Consider the following 14,073-nt stretch of genomic DNA (forward strand, 5'->3'; position numbering starts at 1 on the left):
TATTTCAGCACCGGGGAGGCAGCAGAATCAGGACTGTATCTGAAGCCATTGTGGGCTATGTAGCAAAGACTATCTAAAGCCTACACCAGAGGATACTACTCCAAAGTGTTGATACATGTAACAACATGTTAAAATAATAAAAGGAAGAGAGAAGAGAGGCCAAAGGAGTATACAGGGTTTAGGTTCAGTTAAAATTCTACAAAATAAATTGATTTCTGTACCAGAAGCAGATCCACAGTCCTCTAAATGTGGTGGTGAAGAGGGACAAGGGGAACAAGGGAGTCAGGGTAAGAGACATCATTCCCTTGGTTGTGGTGATGCTCATGGTGCATATGTATGCGTGAGAATTTATCATAATGCATGCACTAGATATGTGGGCTTCTTCCTCTGGATTTTCCATACGGAGGTTACACATGGGGAGAACTTCAAGGCCAGGTAGAAAGAAATAAGGGTACAATGACACCCCCAGGCCGGTAGCACACCATAGCCTCATTTCCACAGACAATGACACCCCCAGGCCGGTAGCACACCATAGCCTCATTTCCACAGACAATGACACCCCCAGCAGAGTCACACCTGGTTATGCTCTGCAGCTGGAGACAGCTGACTCAAGGGCTCCCATTGCAGCCTTATCTGTTTAACCATGCAGACTAAGTCCTCTGCCTGAGCCCCAGTCTCTTCACCTGCTCAAGCAATTAACAGATGCATTTCCTTCCTGGAGGATTCAGGAGAATCAGTTTGGCTCAGATACAAGCAGTGACAGCAACATCATGGTTCCAGATGGATTCCTTCAAAGGAAGGCTGTCCCTCTATCCCTCATGCTGCCAGAATTAGAGGCCACCCATTCAGTCTCCATAAAATTTACTCAGTACCCAAAGCCAGAACTATTAGCAGAAGAAATGTCCCCACTGAAGGTACATCAATGGCCTCCTGGAAAAGGACTGAAGGGGCTCCAAGTGTCTAGTTTCCTCCTTGATGTCTTTCTCTCTCCCTCCTTCCCTCTTGTATTTGAATCAGGGTCTCACTTAATATAGACTGACTGCAAATCCTGATTCTCAGCTGCCTCCACCTCCCAAATGTCGGGATAACAGGTGTGCAACACCACACCTGGCCTTACTTGACCTTCCCTTCTTCCGAGGTTCTGTTCACTTCCACTTGTGACTAATGACACAATCAATAAACTAAAGAGGAAGCGGCTGGCCTGCCTAATAACCCTGGACCAGCAAAGACTTAAAACCCTACTACTGGATAATGAACAGTCTTGCACGCTATATGCAGCCTTTTGCCACCTCAGCCCCATCCTCTTCTCAGTACCCCTACCCCAGCCCCAATTCCCGGCCCTGAGTCCTTACCTGCTACCTTCCTCCTTCGAAGAGACCAAGGTTGTTGCCCGCCCGCTGCGAACTGGCAGTTCCTGTGCCCTTTCCTCAGGCTCTGGCTCCAGTGACGAACCGGTGCTACCATCGCGGCTACCCCTTCCTGGGCTGCTGTCTGCAGAGGCTCGCGGAGACTCGGTGTTCTGCTTCAGCGTCTGCAGTTTAGCCAGAGGGATGATGTCGCAGTTCTGTGGGCGATGCCACACCGTGCGCTGCGAGGCAGCACTGTAGTAGTAGAAGCGCGATGTATTGGGGTCAAAGAGTTCCCACCACTGGTCCTCGCTAGTGCGCTTGATTCGCACGCCGGCTGGCGGGTCCCATACACACTCCCCGGTGACCAGGTTGGCATACATTCGTTCTCGGGTGCGTGGTTCGATGATCTCCACCCACTCCAACCTGCAGGGGACAAGAGCATCAACCAAGACCCTGGCTCTCACCTTACGTACTGGACAGGGGCTTCCACCAGCTGCTGAGTGCTCCTGGTGGTATTTCCTAGGAACCCCCAGGGCAGCAGGACCACAAACTATTGCCCTTGCCTGGTTCTCAGCCTGTAGCCCTGTAATCCTTTTTATTTATAAAAATGTAAAGTACTCCAAGCAAGGCCTTATGTTTGATGTCAGGCTGTAAATGTTTAACGACTGCTTCCAAGTTTTTGTTTATTTAAGGTTTATTTTATGAGTGTGTATGTGCATATGTGTGTAGTGCTCTAACAGGTCAGAAGAGGGCAGAGGACCTCCCAGAGCTGGAATTACAATCTGTAAACCACTCAACATGAGTCCTGGGAGCCAAATTTAGAAGAACATCACTCACTCTTAACCACTGATGCAGTGGCCATGTTTCCACAAAGCAGCTGCACTCGTATTGGAACTGTGAGGCACACCACTGGAGCACTGTTCTGGGGAAGCCCCTTCCTCTTTGATGGAGGTTTGAGTCTGTAGCCCAGAATGGCCTACAATCCTCCTGCCTAAGCTTGCCACGTGGAGAGATGACAAACGTGAAGCTCCAAGCCTGGCTCTGGAAGTGTTTGATATAAAGACAAAGTGAATGTCAGAGAAGGCCTGCCACATCCATAATAAATAAAGCTGTGGAGCCTTGTTTGCAAGGGACACATTTCTGCTGTGTCTATATAGTTCTATAGGAGGTCACCAGACAGGAAAGCAAAAAGAAAAGAGGTTGGAGGCTGGAGGGATGGTTCAGTAGTTAAGAGCACTTGCTGATCTTGCAGAGGACCCAGCCTTGGTTCCCTGGCATCCACATGACAGCTCACAACTGTCTGTACAGTTCCAGGGGATATGATACCCTTTTTTGATCTCTGTGGGCACCAGGCATGTATACCATATACAGATATGCATGCAGGCAAAACACATATACACATAATTTTAAAAAAAAAGATCTTGGCTGGGCAGTGGTGGCCTATGCCTTTAATCCCAGTACTCAGGAGGCAGGCAGATCTCTGTGAGTTCAAGGCCAGCCTGGTCTACAAGAGCTAGTTCCAGAATAGGCTCCAAAGCTACAGAGAAATCCTGTCTTGAAAAAGCAAAAAAAAAAAAAAAAGGTCTTATACACATGGTGGAATTGGTGCAGCTTTCCCACTCCTCCCTCTGCTCTATGTGTGTGCATGCTTACAAATGTATGTATGTATGTATGTTTATGAAGGTATATGCTTATATTGGGATGTTTTCCTCAATCACATCCTCAGCTTACTGGAGACAGAGTATCTCACTGAACCTGGAGTTCACTCTTTTTCCTAGATTGTCCAGTGAGCCCTGCCCCGGGGATCTGCTTATCCCTGCCTCTCCAGTACTGGCTTATATGCACACACTGCTGCACCCAGCTTTTACATGGGTGTAGAGGATTTGAACTCAGGTCCTCGCTTCACCACCAGAGCCAGTTTCTCAGTCCATGCCTCTGTTTCCCTTTTAAAATAATCTGCTCTTTTTTTCAGACTTAATAAAGAAAAATTTCAAATATAAAAATACAGCAATGATTTCTACATGTGTGTTTTATTTATTTATTTTTTGCTATTACTAACATAGTCAAACACTTTTCTCAAATTCCTAAAAAACTCACAAGGAACATAGCTTTTCTTGGTTTCTTAGTGATCCACAGGAGCTTTATTTTAAACACGTGTTCTAAATAGACGCTCAATGATGTGTCAGGAGGACCTACTTTGTGATTTATGTTTTCATTCTCTTTTGTCTTTTGAAAAAAAACAAGTTTTAATCTTAATTAGTTGGATTTATAAATCCTATTTCTTTCTGGTTTAAGAAATCTATACTTGCAGGTCAAGCATATTCTCTTATAAATTGACTTCTCAAAGTTTTATAATGTTGCCATTTATACTGAAGTTGCCATTTATACTGAAGTCTTGCATCTGCCTGGACTGATTTTGCTTCTTGTGGCATTTCATTTTGCTAAACAGTACCACCCCCGGCCCCGTGACGGACAAGAGCAGCACTACCAGGTCCAGGTTTACAGGTGAACGTTTCTGTCTGAGATTGCATCTGGCTCTGTGGATCAGCCTGGCTCTCTGAGCCTTTATTAGAGGAGCTTAGCAAAATCAACAATCTTGTACTATGGTTGATATTTTTTCTCCTATTTTCTTTTCTTTCTATTGTTAGAGATGAACCCGGATCTTTGCATGTAGTAAGCATCTATTTGTTCTGTCTCTGAGCTATGCCTCACCTTCTATTACCAGCCCCCTTTTTATGTTTTGTTTTGTTTTTTGTTTTTTTGAGACAGGGCTTGTCTGTATCTTTGGAGCCTGTCCTGGAACTTGGGCCGAGGATTTGCAGTTTGCCCTAATGTGTGTCTTGTTTTGGTCCAGGATTTGCTCACTATACCCTTCTTTCCTCCCTTTTGGGATGGTTATGTATATTCTATGACATTATATGTTCAAAGTATGTGACCTGGTTTTTATTTTTGATTTGTAGGGGGCTACATTTAAGAGATTGCCTTGAGTCTCAAAAGAAATTTTGAACATTTAAAACTGTTGAGACTGTGAAAGACTATCGAGACTTTTAAAGTTGGACTAAATGCAGTTTCCATTTTGATATGGTTACAAGCCTATGTGGTTCAGGGAGGGAATGTGATGGTTTGGATGGGCATGGCCCCCACAGCCTCATGTCTTTGAATGCTTGGTTCCCAGCAGGTAGAACTATTAGTATTAGGAAGGATTAGGGTGTGGCTCTGTTGAAAGAGGGGTGTTACTGAGGGTAGACTTCAAGGTATCCAAAGTGGGTACCATTCCCAGATCTTTCTTCTCTGTCTCATGCAGATTGAAGTTCAGAATTTTAATGTAGGATTTTGTGACCCACCTTCTCTGCCCAGCTCAACACTGCAAAGAGGGTCAAGGCCTCTGCTGAGTATCTCTGCATCAATGCAGACAAGCTGGGTTCTTGTACATGACATTATACCCTATGTATTTACTCAGTCAGCCATGGTGGTAATACGGGTCTTACAATTATTATTACAATGGTTTCTATGCCAAAGTTCACAGTGGTCCTACCCACTGCCCAGAACCGTCTCTAGCTCCCATAATACACTATGTAAGGCAGGAAGCTCTTTTCAACCTCAAGGGTGCTGTGGGACAATGGTCTTGTACCCTGTAAAGATTTGTCAGTTATACTGGTTTAATAAAATGCTGATTGGCCAGTAGTGAGGCAAAAAGTATATGTGGGGCGACCAGAACAGGAGAATTCTGGGAAGAGGAAAGGCTTAGTCTGCAGTCATCACCCAGACACAGAGGAAGCAACATGAGAATGTCTCACTGATAAAAGATATCAAGCCATGTGGCTAATACAGACAAGAATTATGGGTTAATGTAAGTTACAAGAGTTAATAAGAAAGCCTGAGCTAAGAGGACAATCAGTTTATAATTAATGTAAACCTCTGTGTGTTTCTTTGGGACTGAATGGCTGTGGAACTGGGCAGGACAAAAACATCTATCAACATAGTATGTCTTCTGGTCTGCCTAGTCTGCCTCTCCTATATCAGTGTGAAGATGGAACTAGTGCCAGAGGTTTAGGGCCTCAGATGTAGTCCCAGTTGGAGCCATCTTATTATGCTTATCATAGGGAATTGGGATGGGGATTTCTCAGGCCAGGAAGCAAATATTTCCTTCAACATTGGGCAATGGCTATAAAACTGTAGCTAATATAAATATTAAAAATATTAAAGTCTATGCCGGGCGGTGGTGGCGCATGCCTTTAATCCCAGCACTCGGGAGGCAGAGGCAGGCGGATCTCTGAGTTCGAGACCAGCCTGGTCTACAAGAGCTAGTTCCAGGACAGGCTCCAAAACCACAGAGAAACCCTGTCTTGAAAAACCAAAAAAAAAAACCAAAAAATTAAAGTCTCTTTTTTTTTTGTTTGTTCTTTCTTTTTTCTGGCCTCAAACTCAAAGATCCGCCTGCCTCTGTCTTCGGAGTACTGGGATTAAAGTTGTGCACTACCACCACCCAGCTGGATATTTAAATCTTACACTGAGTTTGTTCCAGATGCCTGGCAATTCCTGACCCATAGGCTGGAGGAGTATAATGCAGGGCCTGCCATGGCACAGGGCAGTAACCACTAGGCAGGCACAAGGTAAGCAGATCAGTTTGGAGACAGCACACATTCTCCCTAGCACGGCTACCATAAAGGACAGCTGCAATTAGCAATTCTACTCATCTCTACAAGGATGGGTATTCAACAAAATCATGAACAATCATGTAGAAGTTAAGAGCTGACCAAAAAGAAGGAGAGAAGAAACGGATTCACAATACAGATCTCCAGATACCTGCAGCATGGTTAGCATGTGCTAACTGTGAGAACCATGGTAAGATGTAGGTTTCTACAGGAAAATATAGAGACGGTTAACTGGAACAACTAAGTTAAAACCAAATTGCTGAAATATCTGTGCATGGTGGCACATACTTGTGGTTTAGCTACTTGGGAGGCTGTGGCTTAAGGAGTACTTAGTTTAAGAGTTCAAGGCCAGTATGGGTAATATGGAGCCACCACCATCAATCCATCAATCAGTCAATCGATCACCAGGATGAACATGCTATATGGGTGGTTTTGTTGTTGTTGTTCTTGGTTTTTGAGACACAGTCTCCCTGTGGAGCTCTGGCTGATCTGGAATATACTATGTAGTCCAGTATACCAGTGCTTGCCTTGCCTCTGCCTCTGCTAGGGATTAAAAGTGTGCTGATAGTTTTACTTGTCAATCGGATACAATCTAGTCACCTGGGGAGAGAGTCTCAATTGTCTGGAGTGGCCTGTGAACATGTCCGGTGTTGGGGATCGTTTTAATTAGTTAACTGATAGAGGAACATTAGCCCACTGTGGGAGGAAGTACCATTTCCTAAGCAGAGCGAGGGTCCTGAACTGTGTACGAGAAGTAAGTAGCTTAGCACAAGCAAAGCAAATGAGCATGCATGCATTAATTTTTCTACCCTGGGCTGTAGATGTAATATATAACTAGCTGTTTCAAGTTCCTGTCTTGACTTCCCCACAAAGGCTTGCCTCTACTGTCTGAGTGCTAGAAATAAAGGCATGGGCTGCCATTCTGGGCCGAAGTTGTTTTCTGTCAGGGTATCTTATCTCTGCAACAGAAAGGGAGCTGCAACAAAGTGCTTATTCATAAAGAAGAAAGAACAGACTCAGAGCAAACCGGCCAGAGGAAATCGCAGCAGCAGGCAGAGAGGGTGGGTAGGTGGCCAGGAACTAACATGTCAGTCAAAACATCTAGAAGAGGAGGGAATGAACAGATATATTTAAAACAGGAGCTGAACTTTCTAGAAAATTACAAATCACTACAAATTCTAAGCACTGAAGTCTCCAGGTAAAAGGTACTTGTCATGGCCAGGAAATGGAACTCAGCAAAACACAAACTCAAATCATGAAAGGTGCCACACATGCCAAAGAGGTGGCAACCATCAAACAGTCCTGGAATCCTGGTGTGGCAAAAGTCCTGGTACCACTGCTCTGCTGTAGGAGATGGTAGCTGAGACAACAGGACATGGGAGTCACTACCAGCTCCTGATGCTCAAGAGCTGACAGTAAGAAGTTGTGAACCCAGTCAGGGCACACAGCACACAGTGGAAGGGTCCTGGGAAAAAGCAGAGGTCATCACAACTGCCATAAAAGGGGCTAGATATGAGAGAGAGCCAGGCGGTGGTGTGCACGCCTTTAAGCCCAGCACTCGGGAGGCAGAGGCAGGCGGACATCTCTATGAGTTTGAGTCCAGCTTGGTCTACAGAGCAAGTTCCAGGACAGCCAGAATTGTTATACAGAGAAACTCTCTCAGAAAAAAACAAACAAACGAACAGGGCTAGACATGAGAGAGAGTAGCTGCTCCCTGTAGGGCTCTTGACATAAAAACTGATGATAAGGCCAGAGACCCTGGTGGCAGGGCATGCCTAAGCTACGCATGCCTCACACAATATACACACCAACTAACTTGACTACCACCCAGGAGGGTAGGCCTCACTCCCAGGATCGGGAGTCCTGAGCATCAATGAGCAGCCTCTAGCTAGGATCTCAGTGGACAGGAACGACTCACAAGCTGCTGCCAGGTTGTGCATGTGGAGTGGGAGGAGGAGCAGTGTTTGGCAAATTTTTAGGTGAAACCTGCCTACAGCCAGATGAAGGGGCTGTAGGACTCTAGCAATGCTAACCCCTGGGCTGGCCAGAGACAGACCAGAGCTGTCCCTTTACAGCTTCAAATAGGGAACAAGGCTGTAATTTCTAGATAGATGAAGAAATTGTTAAAGTAAAGAAACTGACAGGTAAGAGGGGTGGGGAAGGGGAAGTAAGATTTTTGGCCTCAGTGGTTATGAGAATCAGGGCCACATAGATCCAGGGGACAGAACTTGATATACGCACTGACAATGGCTAAGGACAAACAGCAGGTGCACTGTGTCCCACAGTGTCAGCAGTCTTTCTTCAGTGATGCTTTGAAAGGCCTCAGGGCACCTCTTTCCTCTGAGGGATCTCTCCCCACCAACCTTCTTAACCTATACTAGATTTTATCAAAGCTAGGGTACTCTCCAAAGAATCTTCTTGGATGATAAAAGAAAGTTATTAAGCACAGAACAATCTCTTAATCCCTAAAAGAAACAATTAGAAGTCTTGGTTTTGTTTAAAAAGCCCTTTCAAATGAATGCAATTCAATAATCCTCCCTCAACAAAGAATGGGGTTTTATTCCCTTTGCAGTGCACTCCTGTGCATGTGGGCAGAAACCCAGCCCTTTAGGAACATTCCTGGCATCTCCTGGGGGGCAACATTCAATCAAGAACTCAGAAAATAAAAGGTAGATGAGGGTAGGGAGCCCAGGAACAGACATTCAAAGCCAGGCGTGGGTGGGATCTAAAGATGTCCACAGTTCGTGGTTTCAGAAAAAAGGAGAACCCAGTCTGGGAAATCCCATGGACTATGTGGACCCTGAGGAAAGGGAGGGACCCAGCAAGGGGCCACAGATCTGTGTAGGCTTTATGGGCAAGATGGGAGGGGGCACCATGAACTAAGGAAAACAGCCTGCTCACAGGGTTGAAGTCAGGTGTAATAGACATTCTGTAACAAGTTAAGTAGGTAAGGAAAACCTGTTAGCTGTCTGAGCACTGCTGACAGTGCTTCACAGTCAGCGAGGACTCAACCCCATAGGCAACAGGGAGGCACCAATGTTTAAAGCCTCTTACTAACTCAATTGGAGATATAGTGGGCAATGTTTCTTTGGTGATAATGTTTAAAACTGATTGCCATGGAAAAATAAGCCATCTTTTATCTAAGGAGGAATGATAAAGATGGCAATCACAAGTTGGAATAAGGGCAATGAACACCAAAGGTCCTAATGACATAGCGGAGAACAGGCCCCCACTCAGCAGCCCCAGGTATTGGGATGGGAGTATTCTGGCTCTGTGGGTGCAGTATTCTTTAGTTCTTGCCCTAGAGAGGCTTGTAGCAATGATTTGTCCAAACAAGTATCTCCCGAAGGAACAAGAAAGGCTGATGTGGGAGTCCCCTCTGTATGCTGTGAATACCATTGGTTAATAAAGAAACTGTCTTGGCCTGTTGAAAGGGCAGAACTTACGTAGGTGGGGAAAACTAAACTGAATGCTGGGAGAAAGGAGGTAGAGTCAGGAGAAATCATGTAGCCCCACCAGAGACAGACACTGGGAACTTTACCTGGTAAACCACAGCCATGTGGTGATACACAGATTACTAGAAATGGGCTAAATTAAGATATAAATGTTAGCCAATAAGAAGCTAGAGCTAATGGGCCAAGCAGTGTTTTAAATAATAGTTTCTGTGTGATTATTTTGGGTCTGAGCTGCCAGGTGGCCGGGAGTACTACACAGCAGAAAAAAAAAAATGACATCTTGAATTTTGTAGGCAAATGGGTAGAGCTAGAAAACATTTTGAGTGAGGTGACCCAGACAGAAAGACAAATTATCACATGTACACGCTCATAAGTGGTTTTTAAACATAAAGCAAACCAGCCCACAAATCACAATCCTAGAGAACCTAAACAACAATGAGGACCCTAAGAGAGACATACATAGATCTAATCTACGTGGGAAGTAGAAAAAGGCAAGATCTCCTGAGTAAATTGGGAGCATGGGGACCTTGGGAGAGGGCTGAAAGGCAGGGAGAGGCAGGGAGGGGAGCAGAGAAAAATGGTAGAGCTCAATAAGAACCAATGGAAAAAAAAAGAATTAGCCAATAAGAAGCTAGAGCTAATAGGCCAAGCAGTGTTTCAAATAATATAGTTTCTGTGTGATTATTTTGGGTCTTAGCTGCTGAGCAGCCGGGAAACAAACAGGCAACCTCTTATAACAAGAGGCAAGTATACAGAAGGTGAAGTGTACAAGGTGAAAGGGCACTGAGGGTGTAACAGACATCATAAGAGAAAAGGAGAGGTTTTTTTTTTCCAGTGACTTTGCTGTGACAGATACCCACATGCAGAAGAATAAGGCTGGTTTCTTCTTTCTTTCCTTCCTTCCTTCCTTCCTTCCTTCCTTCCTTCCTTTCTTTCTTTCTTTCTTTCTTTCTATCTATCTCTTGGTTTTTCAAGACAGGGTTTCTCAGTAGTTTTGGAGCCTGTCCTGGAACTAGCTCTGTAGACCAGGCTGCCCTAGAACTGAGGCTGGTTTCTACTTGAGGTCAGACAAAAACATTAATTCTATAGGCAGATAAAAAGACCTTGCTGTAAGAGCTGAAATTACAAAATGTTTAGAACAAAAAATAGGGTTAAATTTTTATGATCTTGAGCCAACAGTATATTCTTAAACATCACATCAAAGTATGAGCTGCAAGAAGCAAAAGATAAATTGAATTTCATCAAAGAAAAGAGTTCTCTTTTATCAATAAAAAAAAAGAAAAAAAAGTTTTTAATAAAAATAGAATAAAAAAAAAAAGAGTTCTGTGCCAAAAACAATTCAACTAACAAAGCAAAAACAAAACCACAGAATGGAAGAATACATTTGCAAAACATACATATCTGATAAGAAATTTAAATTCAGGGGGCTGGAGAGATGGCTCAGTGGTTAACAGCATTGCCTGCTCTTCCAAAGGTCCTGAGTTCAATTCCCAGCAACCACATGGTGGCTCACAACCATCTGTAATGAGGTCTGGTGCCCTCTTCTGGCCTGTAGGAATACACACAGACAGAATATTGTATACATAATAAATAAATAAATATTTTAAAAAAAAGAAAGAAATTTAAATTCGGGGGCTGGAGAGATGGCTCAGAGGTTAAGAGCACTGACTGCTCTTCCAGAGGTCCTGAGTTCAATTCCCAGCAACCACATGGTGGCTCACAACCATCTGTAATGAGACCTGGCACTGTATCCTGGAAAGTGTACATATAATAAATAAATAATTAAAAAAAAAAGAAAAAAATTTAAATTCAGAACATAAAAAGAACTCATAATTCACAATAAAAAGATAATTAAAGTATGGGCAATAAGTTGTGTGGTGATGGCACACGCCTTTAATCCCAGCACTCAGGAGGCAGAGGCAGGTAGGTGGATTTCTGAGACTGAGAACCAGCCTGGACAGAGACAGTCCAAGACAGTCGGGGCTATCCAGAGAAACCCTGCCTTGAAAAACAAAACAAAAAAAGAAAGCATATTTCCTAGCTGCTGGGTGTGGTGGTGCACGCCTTTAATCACAGCATTTGGGAGACGAATCTCTGCGAGTTCCAAGCCAGCCTGGTCTAGAATGCAGGCTCCAAGACATCCAGGGCTGTTACACAGAGAAACCCTGTCTAGAAAAACCAAAAAGAAAAAAAGAAAAATGTATGGGCAATAAAGATGGAATTTAGTTCAACAGCAAAGTGCATGTAGCATGTGGCAGGCCAACAGTCCTCACTCTAGCGCCAAGCTGAGTGTGGTGGAACAGGCCTGTGCTCCCAGCACTCCTCAGGCAGGAGAACTGCACATTCCAGGGCATCCTGAGCTATGGAGTGAAAATGTCTCAAAAAACAAAACAAAACAAAAACCCACAACAAACAAGCATCTGAAAGACCCAAACCCAACAATGAGATAGGTAGTTAGGAGATAGCATTATTTCCATAAGGCTGAAGTGACTGAGAGGCTCAAGTTAACCCCACTTTCAGGTAGGGCTCCCTAAAGAACTGCATTTCAGCTGGCGGTACACACTTTTAATCCCAGCACTTCAGAGGCAGAGGCAGGCGGATCTCTGAATTCGAGCTAGTCTGACCTACAAAGTGAATTCCAGGATAGCCAGGGCTACATGGAGAAACCAAAAAAGAAAACAAAACAAAACCAGTAAGAACAACAAGAAAAAGAATTGCATTTCAGTCTACTTCCAGCTAAAATCCCAACAGAACACCTTTTCATAGGGTACATTTAGGCTGGGATTGGGGCAGGTGGATTAATGACGGATCTACAGACTGGAGAGATGGAAGATTTCAGATTAATAAGGCAAGACTCCAGCCAGGATTGCTGGATGTCGGTGGAAAAAAAAATGTAGATCCACATAGATTGATAAGGAATGTAAAAAAGCCTCAAAACCTTCAAAGAAGAGTCATGAAGCAGGAGAGGGCTTCTTCACCAGTACACAAAACTCCAGGGAAAGTGACATGCTATCTAACATATCTGCCAAGAAAACTCCCCCACTAACACAACCTGCACGGGAGCACACGCCCGGATGAGGCAAGCTCTAGGGTGTCTCCAACAGGCACTCTTCTCCACAGTGAGCAGGAGCCTGCACACCAGAAAAGCCAAAGCAGCCTACTTAGCAGGAGAAGACATTGCAGTAGAGCAGACTGAGTGGCGGGAAGCACTTTTTCATCAGGAATATGAAGACAGACAAGAAATCCATGGGAAATGGACCACCTGACTAGGGTGAGTTCTCGGCTAGAGCAGGGTGTCATGTGAGAAGGGACCAATAATGAGCACAACAAAGAATATCTGGTGCCACAGGCAAGCTGGACACACAGACAGTGTAGCCACCAGGAACCCCTGTGGTGTATGAGCATATCCACACTGCATGGCCCAGGTCTAGGGTTCTCAGTGACACTGCTTACTGGCAGGTCCTTCTGTACACTATGTGCAATAGGGACACTTGAAACACTGCTGTGGGACAAACTCTGCCTACCTAGAGAGTCATGTGAGCAAGAGTAAACAGTGAGAACTGGGGAGGGCTGGAAGCAGCAGAACAGCCACCATCATGAAGTGTAGTTGGCACGTGTCAAATGGCGGTGTACACCTTTAGTTCCATCTCTTGGGAGGCACAGGTAGGTAGGCGTCTGTGAGTTCAAGGTCAACCAGGGTTGCACAAAGATAGTCTGTTTCAAAAAAACATCCCAAAAACCAAATAAAGAAGTCAATGGAAGCACATGGGTTAGCTAAAGCATCCCCAGTGCAGTAAAACTCTCAGGACAGGATCACATGGGGTGAAGGCAATCTTTAATAAGGTACCAAGAAACTGGGTCACAGCTGACCATAATGACACACATCATAACTCCAGCACTCCAGAGGTAGAGGCAGGCAGGTCTCCTTCAACTGAAGGTCAGCCTGGTCTACAGAGTGAATTCCAGGACAGCCAGGATTCCACACAGAAACCCTGACTCAAAAGAAAAAGGGGAGGGGGAGGTTGGAGAGATGGCTCAGAAGTCAAGAGCACTGGCTGCACTTCCAGAGGTCCTGAGTTCAATTCCCAGCAACCATATGGTAGCTTACAACCATCTGTAATAAGATTTGGTGCCCTCTTTTGGCAGGGAGGGATATATACAGGCAGAACACTGTATGCAATAAAGAAATAATCTTTTAAAAAGAAAAGAAAAAAAATCGGGGTCAGATGTGGAGTCCTAAAGTCAAATCAACACTTCACACCATATTCAAGAATACACTCCAGATTGAAGCAATCTGTGGGACTGGGGATGACTCACTTGTTTAGCATCCGTAAGGCCCTGCATTTAACTCACAGCACAAACAAAAACAACAAATTCTGGTTTTGGAAAACTAAGTAAAAACTAAAAGAAAGTCTCAAAATCAACTGTGACACATATAGGAGATCATACTGGTCTACTGTCAGAGGCCTAACCTAACCTGCACAAAGATCCAACCTTCTCAGCAGATGCTTGACTGAATCCTGTAAAGGGCTGGTTGATTGTGGTGGGTATACACATTAACCAACAATTTGTTGTTGTTTATTAATTTTATTTTTATGTCTATGGGTATTTTGT

At 44.4% G+C, this 14,073-nt stretch overlaps 1 protein-coding gene across 3 annotated transcripts in view; it reads right to left on the reverse strand.

Annotated features, from left to right (window-relative positions):
• Arhgap39 (Rho GTPase activating protein 39) overlaps positions 1-14,073 on the reverse strand; it is a 98,153-nt gene that overhangs the window by 38,761 nt on the left and 45,319 nt on the right. For all 3 annotated transcript variants that reach the window (XM_075959676.1, XM_075959674.1, XM_075959675.1), the window contains exon 3: positions 1,353-1,772. In XM_075959676.1, coding sequence (XP_075815791.1) covers positions 1,353-1,772 — 420 coding nt within the window. The remainder of the gene's footprint in view (positions 1-1,352; positions 1,773-14,073) is intronic.

This window comes from Microtus pennsylvanicus, chromosome 2 (genome assembly GCF_037038515.1).
Source record: "Microtus pennsylvanicus isolate mMicPen1 chromosome 2, mMicPen1.hap1, whole genome shotgun sequence".
NCBI lineage: Eukaryota > Metazoa > Chordata > Mammalia > Rodentia > Cricetidae > Microtus > Microtus pennsylvanicus.